Source organism: Palaemon carinicauda, unplaced genomic scaffold, assembly GCF_036898095.1.
Source record: "Palaemon carinicauda isolate YSFRI2023 unplaced genomic scaffold, ASM3689809v2 scaffold1095, whole genome shotgun sequence".
NCBI classification, from domain to species: domain Eukaryota; kingdom Metazoa; phylum Arthropoda; class Malacostraca; order Decapoda; family Palaemonidae; genus Palaemon; species Palaemon carinicauda.
This window is the reverse complement of record NW_027168588.1, coordinates 1-10,507: the sequence shown is the minus strand read 5'-3', so window position 1 is coordinate 10,507 and position 10,507 is coordinate 1. Positions and strand designations below refer to the sequence as shown.

Here is a 10,507-nt window from a genome sequence, read left to right as displayed (position 1 = left end):
TTCTTTGCCCAGTCCCAGAGTTACAATTTCTTTGCCCAGTCCAAGAGTTGCAGTTTCTTTGCCCAGTCCCAGAGTTACAATTTCTTTGCCCAGTCCCAGAGTTACAATTTCTTTGCCCAGTCCCAGAGTTACAATTTCTTTGCCCAGTCCAAGAGTTGCAGTTTCTTTGCCCAGTCCCAGTGTTGTAGTTTCTTTGCCCAGTCCTAGAGTTGCAGTTTCTTTGGCCAGTCAGAGTGGCTGTTTCTTTGGCCAATCCCAGAGTTACAATTTCTTTGCCCAGTCCTAGAGTTGCAGTTTCTTTGGCCAGTCAGAGTGGCTGTTTCTTTGGCCAGTCCCAATGTTGCAATTTCTTTGCCCAGTCCCAGAGTTGCAGTTTCTTTGGCCAGTCCCAGAGTTGCAGTTTCTTTGGCCAGTTCCAGAGTTGCAATTTCTTTGCCCAGTCCCAGAGTTGCAGTTTCTTTGCCCAGTCCCAGAGTTACAATTTCTTTGCTCAGTCCCAGAGTTGCAGTTTCTTTGGCCAGTCCCAGAGTGGCAGTTTCTTTGGCCAGTCCCAGAGTTGCAATTTCTTTTGCCAGTCCTAGAGTTGCAGTTTCTTTGGCCAGTCCCAGAGTGGCAGTTTCTTTGGTCAGTCCTAGAGTTGCAATTTCTTTGGCCAGTCCCAGAGTTACAGTTTCTTTGGCCAATCCCAGTGTTGCAATTTCTTTGCCCAGTCCCAGAGTTGCAATTTCTTTGGCCAGTCCCAGAGTTGCAATTTCTTTGGCCAGTCCTAGTGTAACAGTTTCTTTGGCCAGTCCTAAAGTTGCAGTTTCTTTGGCCAGTCCTAGTGTAACAGTTTCTTTGGCCAGTCCTAAAGTTGCAATTTCTTTGGCCAGTCCTAGTGTAACAGTTTCTTTGGCCAGTCCTAAAGTTGCAATTTCTTTGCCCAGTCCCAGAGTTGCAATTTCTTTGGCCAGTCCTAGTGTAACAGTTTCTTTGGCCAATCCCAGAGTTGCAATTTCTTTGGCCAATCCCAGAGTTGCAGTTTCTTTGCCCAGTCCCAGAGTTACAATTTCTTTGGCCAGTCCCAGAGTTACAATTTCTTTGCCCAGTCCCAGAGTTGCAGTTTCTTTGCCCAGTCCCAGAGTTACAATTTCTTTGCCCAGTCCCAGAGTTACAATTTCTTTGCCTAGTCCCAGAGTTGCAGTTTCTTTGCCCAGTCCCAGAGTTACAATTTCTTTGCCCAGTCCCAGAGTTACAATATCTTTGCCCAGTCCCAGAGTTGCAGTTTCTTTGCCCAGTCCCAGAGTTACAATATCTTTGCCCAGTCCCAGAGTTGCAGTTTCTTTGCCCAGTCCCAGAGTTACAATTTCTTTGCCCAGTCCCAGAGTTACAATTTCTTTGCCCAGTCCCAGAGTTACAATTTCTTTGCCCAGTCCCAGAGTTACAATTTCTTTGCCCAGTCCCAGAGTTACAATTTCTTTGGCCAGTCCCAGAGTTACAATTTCTTTGGCCAGTCCCAGAGTTACAATATCTTTGCCCAGTCCCAGAGTTGCAGTTTCTTTGCCCAGTCCCAGAGTTACAATTTCTTTGCCCAGTCCCAGAGTTGCAGTTTCTTTGCCCAGTCCCAGAGTTACAATTTCTTTGCCCAGTCCCAGAGTTGCAGTTTCTTTGCCCAGTCCCAGAGTTGCAATTTCTTTGGCCAGTCCTAGTGTAACAGTTTCTTTGGCCAGTCCTAAAGTTGCAGTTTCTTTGGCCAGTCCCAGAGTTGCAGTTTCTTTGGCCATTCCCAGAGTTACAATTTCTTTGCCCAGTCCCAGTGTTGCAATTTCTTTGCCCAGTCCCAGAGTTGCAGTTTCTTTGGCCAGTCCCAGTGTTGCAATTTCTTTGCCCAGTCCCAGTGTTGCAATTTCTTTGGCCAGTCCCAGAGTTACAATTTCTTTGCCCAGTCCCAGAGTTGCAATTTCTTTGGCCAGTCCCAGAGTTACAATTTCTTTGGCCAATCCCAGAGTTACAATTTCTTTGCCCAGTCCCAGAGTTGCAGTTTCTTTTTGTGGCCAGTCTCAGAGAGTTTTAGTCATGATTATTTTAAATGATGAATCCTATTGCAATTATAAGGTAATGTAACAGATTACTCTGTTCCTGAGAACTGCTTGGACGTATAGCTGCATTATTTGTGCTTTGTGCTTCAAGGAAGTTTAAATACTCAATGTATTTGATTTTTTTTTAATATTCCTTGACACTACAGCGTCACCTCATCTGCTCATTTTGCTTCTACGATAGCTATGTGAACTGGAAGACCTGGGTGTGGATAGAATAGCATCTGGGTCTGCCCCATTCCTTTCTATAATGCATTATTCGATTTTTGGGAAATTTTCATTTTTTTTTTTCAAATTTGAACTGATGTTACAATAGTCGCGATTTGAAATATGAAAATAAAAATCTTTATAGATTTGATTGTAATGAAAAAGGCAATATTATATACAATAAATGAATCATTATTCACTCACGATGCAGAATAGTAATCTCGTTATTATCTATTCAATGAATATTTTTTTTTTTCATTTGAATACATATTTTTTCTCGATGACGGAGATTCTATTATTATTCCTTTTGAACATTTTGATATATATATATATATATATATATATATATATATATATATATATATTATATATATATATATATATATATATATATATATATATATATATATATATATATATATATATATATATATATATTACACTGACTTTGATATATCTTTATACAGAAGTTATATCAATGTATTTCTTTGCTGCGTGGAATTTCATTGTTGTATATTGTATTCTGAAGTGTCAGAGTGTCCAATCAACTTGTCTTGTGTTCAACGTAGAGGAATTTTGATAGAGAGAGAGAGAGAGAGAGAGAGAGAGAGAGAGAGGAGAGAGAGAGAGAGAGAGAGAGAGAGAGAGAGAGAGTTCAAAATGTTCTCAGCATCAAATTAATAAGACTACGAAGCTGTGTGTTTTTATACGTATGTATACTTGAATGTATTCCTGAGAGAGAGAGAGAGAGAGAGAGAGAGAGAGAGAGAGAGAGAGAGAGAGAGAGAGAGAGAGAGAGAGAGGTTAGTGTTAAAAACCTTTTTCAGCATCAGGTTAATAAGACTACGAAGCTGTGTGTTTTTATATGTATGTATACTTGAATGTATTTCTGTATGAGAGAGAGAGAGAGAGAGAGAGAGAGAGAGAGAGAGAGAGAGAGAGAGAGAGAGAGAGATTTGGCTGCAGATTTGATAACCAAGCTTTTTCTAGTCACCTGTCAAGAAAACGTAAAATCAGACAGTTTTTTTAATTGTTTCTTTATTTTTTTTTGAGAATTAATGAATAATTTACATTTTTACTGGCATTTTTATATTCAGATATGGAACTTTAATTACCCATGAATATTGAGGGGCTAAAAATAAACATTTTAATATATTTAAATTTGTTTTTTTCATAATTTTGATCAGGTGTTATACTCAACGAATTATTAAACTTAGTTGTTTTTGTAAACTAGTTGATTAGTGTGTCAGTCTATAAGATTACTCAGAAATGTTGGAACTGGATGCTCTGTTTTGTTTCCTCAAAATATAGATGTAATTTCATCAAATGAAATAAGTTTATATGGTCTCCAGATTCATACTCTCCATATTTATCTAGAGTAGCATCATCCCCACCCCGCACCCGTCGACTGGTTCTAACCTGTCCTTACGTTGTATTTTAGGGGTTTACTCAACCAGTAGAATACCAAATTTGAATAAGGTTACATGTTTTCCAGATTCATACTCTCCATATTTATCTAGAGTAGCATCATCCCCTTCCCGTAATCGTCGACTGGTTCTAACCTATCCTTACGTTGTATTTTAGGGGTTTACTCAACCAGTAGAATACCAAATTTGAATAAGGTTACATGGTCTCCAGATTCATACTCTCCATATTTATCTAGAGTAGCATCATCCCCACCCCGCACCCGTCGACTGGTTCTAACCTGTCCTTACGTTGTATTTTAGGGGTTTACTCAACCAGTAGAATACCAAATAAATGTATAATTTTTTAAATCCTGATTTTTTTTAGCAAAAATACCAGAAAATGCTCTGTTAAATTAAAAAGAAAAAGGGGGGGAGGGGGTCCTATTGCCAATTTCCCAAAGCAATAACAGCTATTAAGGTATTTCTAAGACCAATTTAAAGACTCTATGCTTGAATAGGAGGAAGGGGCAGGAATTAAGTAGTTGATTTCAAGGTCTGAAGTGGGTTGGTTGAAGGCAAGAGTTATGGGGCAGACCCAATTGCTTTCATTCAGTGGAGCATTTGAATGACTGAGTGTTGGTCACTTTGCCAGCGTGCCATAGGTTGCTTTGTCTTTGAACTATAAATCATTTAATCAGTAGAATATAGGTCACTGTACCAGTGGACTATATGCCACTTGACCAGTGGACTATAGGTCACATGGCCTGTGGGCTATAGGTCACTTTGCCTGTGAGGTATAGATCACTTTGCCTGAGGGCTATAGGTAACTTTGCCTGTGGGCTATAGGTAACTTTGCCTGTGAGCTATAGGTAACTTTGCCTGTGAGCTATAAGTCACCTTGCCAATGGACTATAGTTCACTTGACCAGTGAACTATAAGTTACTTTACCAGTGAACTATAAGTCACCTTGGCAGTGGACTATAGTTCACTTAACCAGTGGACTATAGTTCACTTAACCAGTGGACTATAGTTCACTTGACCAGTGGACGATAGTTCTATTGACCAGCAGTAGACTATAGGTCACTTTACCATTGGACTATAGGTCATTTTTCACATATTCTTCATTGAATAAAAGCTAACCATGTGATAGGAGTCCTCAGTGAATAATTTAACACACGGTTTAAGAATTATCCCACTTTAATCATCTTCATTTCATCCATAGCCTGAAACTGATCTGTTTATTTGTTTCTGTATTTTATTTATTTATTTATTTAATTATTTATCCTTTTACATGCATGTCTCGGTTCCTAATGCTTTCGTTAGTAAGAATTTAATTTTACATAGAAGCTTGCAAGCAACCGTGTGTCTGTTGCAAACGGCTTTTTCTAGATTGCAAGCTGAATGGCTAACTCTTAGTTGGCTGTGTGTGTGATTTTGAGGCGTATTGCAAATGCAATTGCATAGTGAATACTGAGTTTATCTTTTGTGTTGATTTACGTTGAAAGATATTTTGTTTTTATTGAGAATTTCAGTATTGCCATTTGCATGGTCTCTTATTATGATAAGGTGATATTTTTCAACTATTGCCATTTGCATGGTCTCTTGATTATTATGATAAGGTGATTTTTTTAAACTATTGCCATTTGCATGGTCTTTGATTATTGTGGTAAGGTGTTTTTTAACTATTGCCATTTGCATGGTCTCTTATTATGATAAGGTGATTTTTAACTATTGCCATTTGCATGGTCTCTTATTATGATAAGGTGATTTTTAACTATTGCCCTTTGCATGGTCTTTGATTATTATGATAAGGTGATATTTTTCAACTATTGCCATTTGCATGGTCTTTGATTATTATGATAACGTGGTTTTAACTATTACCATTTGCATGGTCTCTGATTATTTTGATGAAGTGATTGTTTGACTATTGCCATTCGCATGGTCTTTGATTGTTACGATAAAGTGATTGTTTGACTATTGCCATTCGCATGGTCTTTGATTGTTACGATAAGGTGGTTTTAAATATTGCCATTTGCATGGTCTTTGATTATTATGATAACGTGGTTTTAACTATTGCCATTTGCATGGTCTTTGATTATTTTGATAAAGTGATTGTTTGACTATTGCCATTCGCATGGTCTTTGATTGTTACGATAAGGTGGTTTTAAATATTGCCATTTGCATGGTCTTTGATTATTATGATAAGGCGATTGTATGCTGTTGTTGTTGTTGATGTTGTTGTTGTTGTTTGGAACGTGAATATTCAAGAGCATGTTATTATAGGATGACTTAGAATGTGTGATTTGAAATACTCTTTGGCCTATTCAATTTTTGAATCTGTGATTATTGATAACATGTATATTATTAATATACTGTTTTAATATACTGTTTTTAGTGGTTTTATTAATTAAAATGTTAAAGTTACCATTTAATGTTGGATTTTATTTATAGAATGTTGAATGTTGTGATTGCATGTTTATATTAAAAAAATGATGAATGCATGTTTTAATCATTATTAATATAAGGTTGTAATTATTATTAAGGTTTTATATACCATGATTTATATTTGTAATAATTGTGTGAGTATTATTAAGTTTTTTTTTTTATTAATTTTTTCATTGAAGAGGCCAGCAGGTCTTATTTTTTGGAAATATTAGTCAGGAAATTAAAAAATTTAATGTATATGCAATTTTTATCATCAGGAAACAAAATATGATGTACAGTATAATAGTATATATATATATATATATATATAATATTATATATATATATATGTATATATATATGTATATATATATATATATATATATATATATATATATATATATATATGTATATATATATATATAATATATATATATATATATATATATATATATATATATATATATATATAGTGTTCAAAGTAACTTAGTTTTATTAATAAGAATTTGTCATTTTTTTTCATCAGTACGTTTCAAAATTGAAACTATAAACTATTCAAACTTTGATTTTATTATAGAAAATTAGTTTTAATTTTTTTTATTCTCTTTTAAATGCATGTAACATTACTTATAGAAATTTTAACAATTGAAAGTACAAAAACTTGGTTTTACTCGAAAACCAGATTTAAAAAATTACCTTTTTTATTTTATTTCAAAATTGAAATGTTTAAAATTACGAATTTCAAGAAAATTTTGTTTCAAATTTTGAAAAATACTTTTTTTCCGTTTTATTTTTATATAAAAAAATTGGGTTTACTCGAAAACAAGATTTGCAAAAATCCTATTTTTTATTTCATCTGATAGATAATGTTTAAAATTACGAATTTCAAGAAAATTTTGTTCCACATTTTTGAATTTTTTTTTCGTTTTATTTTTAAATTAAAATGAAAATTACGATTTTAGAGAATAGTTTAAAAAAAAAAACTCAGAATAATTTCCCTTTAGATAATTAATTAGGTTTTGTTTAGAATAATTAAAAAGCAAAAAGATATTCAGATTAAGATGAAAGTCAAGATGAAACTTGAGGGATGCTGAAGTTGGTAATCTCTCTTCATCTCTCCGCCATCTTTGTTTACATCACGAATCTATGATTATTATTATCTTCTCCTATCTCTCTCTTACTTGCAATAATGACCTGCGCCAACGAAGTTGGAAGGAGGTTATGTTTTCGCCCCTGTTTGTCTGTGTGTGTGTGTGTGTGTGTGTGTGTTTGTGAGCAGCTTCCTGACTACAATTTTAATCGTAGGGTAATGAAACTTACAAGGATTAACTGTTATTTAAAAGCCGGAAATTATTAAATTTTGGAAGATCAAGGTCAAAGGTCAAGGTCACACTCAAGCAAAATGTCAATTTCACGTAAACAGCCATAAGTTTGGACATATTCACAGAGACTTCAAACTTGGTTCATACTTGAATGTATGAAAATCCACAGCAATTATTACATGTTAAGGTCAAAGGTCAAGGTCAAGCACAATCCACACCAGTTAATACATGTTAAGGTCAAAGGTCAAGGTCAAGCAAAATATCATTTCACGTAATCAGCCATAAGTTTGGACATCATTGTCACAGAGACTTCAAACTTGGTTCATATTTGAATGTATGAAAATCCACAGCAATTAATACATGTTAAGGTCAAAGGTCAAGTTGAGCATAAGATCGAGAAATAAGCTGTCGTGGCGGGAGGTCTGCGCTCTACTGAGTGCATCTTTAGTTAATGTTTTACCTTATCTTGTAAAGGTATCAATTTTTTTAATGTTTAACATGTCATCTTTTTAGGAAGGTCTCTCTCTCTCCTCTCTCTCTCTCTCTCTCTCTCTCTCTCATCTCTCTCTCTCTCTCTCTGTAATTACTTTTTTATAATCTTACTTGATGAATTGCTTCCTCTTGTTTTAATTATATACGTCTGCTCGCTTTGATTACCTTATTTTTTTTTCATTTTTTATATTATATAAATCGATTTTTATTTTTTGACATTTCTTATATAAATCGATCTTTTATTTTTGATATTTTTATATAAATCGGTTTTTTATTTTTGATATTTTTCATATAAGTAAGATTTTTATTTTTTATATTATATGTAAATCGAATTTATTATTTTTTTATTTTTCTTATTAATCAAATTTCGTTTTTTCCGTGTTTTTTAAATTTCCGTTTTATGATTATTTATAATTTGATGAATTCTCTCTCTCTCTCTCTCTCTCTCTCTCTCTCTCTCTCTCTCTCTCTCTCTCTCTCTGTGGCAAGGTGGGTTGGAAGGAGATAGAGCGGGAAGTTCTTAATTTCGTTCTTAATCAAGGCCCAACAGAAGCTGAAATGGAGCAGTTATCAAAAGGAGTCTCTCTCTCTTTCTCTCTCTCTCTCTCTCTCTCTCTCTCTCTCTCAACCCTTGTAACAAGATCTGTTAAATCTATCATTAACTCTCTTCCTTACATATCAACTCTTTCAAACACTATTTCATTTAGTTTCATTTAATCCATCAATAATAGAACAATCTCTCTCTCTCTCTCTCTCATCCTCTCTCTCTCGCTCTCCTCTCTCTCTCTCTCTCTCTCTCTCTCTCTCAAACCATGTAGCAATATCTATCAAATCGATCATCAACTCTCTACCTTACATATCAACTCTTTCAAACACTATTTTTATTCAATACATCAATATTAGAACTCTCTCTCTCTCTCTCCTCTCTCTCTCTCCTCCTCTCTCCTCTCTCCTCTCTCTCTCTTTCTCTCTCTCTCATCTGTAGCAAGATCTATGAAATCTATCATCAACTCTCTACCTTACATAACTCTATCAAACACCATTTTATTCAATACATCAATATTAGAACTCTCTCTCTCTCTCTCTCTCTCTCTCTCTCCCTCTCTCTCCTCTCTCTCTCTCTCTCTCTCTCTCTCTCTCTCTCAACCCATGTAGCAAGATGTATGAAATCTATCAACAACTCTCTAAATTACATATCAACTCTTTCAAACACTATTTCATTTAGTTTCATTTAATCCATCAATAATAGAACAATCTCTCTCTCTCTCTCTCTCTCTCTCTCTCTCTCTCTCTCTCTCTCTCTCTCTCTCTCTCTCTTTCAAACACTATTTCATTTAGTTCATTTAATCCATCAATAATAGAACAATCTCTCTCTCTCTCTCTCTCTCTCTCTCTCTCTCTCTCCTCTCCTCTCTCCTCGTCTCTCTCTCTCTCTCTCGCTCTCAAACCATGTAGCAATATCTATCAAATCGATCATCAACTCTCTACCTTACATATCAACTCTTTCAAACACTATTTCATTTAGTTTCAATAATAGAACACACACTCTCTCTCTCTCTCTCTCTCTCTCTCTCTCTCTCAGCTCTCTCTCTCCTCTCTCTCTCTCTCTCAAACCATGTAGCAATATCTATCAAATCGATCATCAACTCTCTACCTAACATATCAACTCTTTCAAACACTATTTTATTCAATACATCAATATTAGAACTCTCTCTCTCTCTCTCTCTCCTCTCTCTCCTCTCTCTCTCTCTCTCTCTCTCTCTCTCTCTCTCTCTCTCTCCCGTCACACTGACGAAATCATTTTCCCCAAAGGTGTAAGAAGACCTTTGCAATATGTATCCAACAATTCTGTACCTCCCTCACGTACCTTACTAATGTACCTTACTAATGTACCTTACTACTGTACCTCACTTATGTACCCGACATCAACCACTGTATCATTCAATCCATCAACCCATCAATAATAGATCAACCTTTAGAAACTTCAATGGAATTGAAATTTCACTTAGAAACAGCCAAGGTGGAACACTATTAATGCAGTCTAGTTGATTCTCGTTTTGATCCGTCTGTTTCTGTAGGGCTTCTGGAAGAGCCTTGCCAGTGTCAGAGGAGGGTGACTTATTTATTTGTTATTTGTTTTGCCTCTGTGGTTTTTTAAATGTTTTGTTGTTGTTATTCTGTTAGTTTTGCTCTGTGGTTTTTTAGTGATTAGCCAAGAAAAGGGTTTAGTTCTGTTATTTTTTGTTATACTAAGGGACCCTTGCCAGTGTCAGAGGATGGTGACTGTTATTTATTTGTGATTTGTTTTGCCTCTGTGGTTTTTTTTAATGTTATTGTTATTTTGTTAGTTTTCCTCAGTGGGTTTTAGTGATTAGCCAAGAAAAGGGTTTAGTTTTGTTATTTTTTGTTATTTTGTTTATTTGAGGTGTTCACAATACTAAGGGACCCTTGGCCAGTGTCCAGAGGAAGGGGACTGTTATTTATTTGTTATTTGTTTTGCCTCTGTGGTTTTTTTAATGTTATTGTTATTTTGTTAGTTTTCCTCAGTGGGTTTTTAGTGATTAGCCAAGAAAAAGGGTTT

General features: G+C 35.0%; 1 protein-coding gene across 1 annotated transcript; it reads right to left on the bottom strand.

Moving 5' to 3' along the window:
* Positions 1–203: 203 nt before the first annotated feature.
* Positions 204–2,038, bottom strand: LOC137635271 (perilipin-4-like; the record flags this gene model as incomplete). Its single annotated transcript, XM_068367733.1, has 1 exon — positions 204–2,038. A coding segment is annotated over one exon (1,835 nt), but the record flags the coding sequence as incomplete, so codon positions are not given.
* Positions 2,039–10,507: the final 8,469 nt, after the last annotated feature.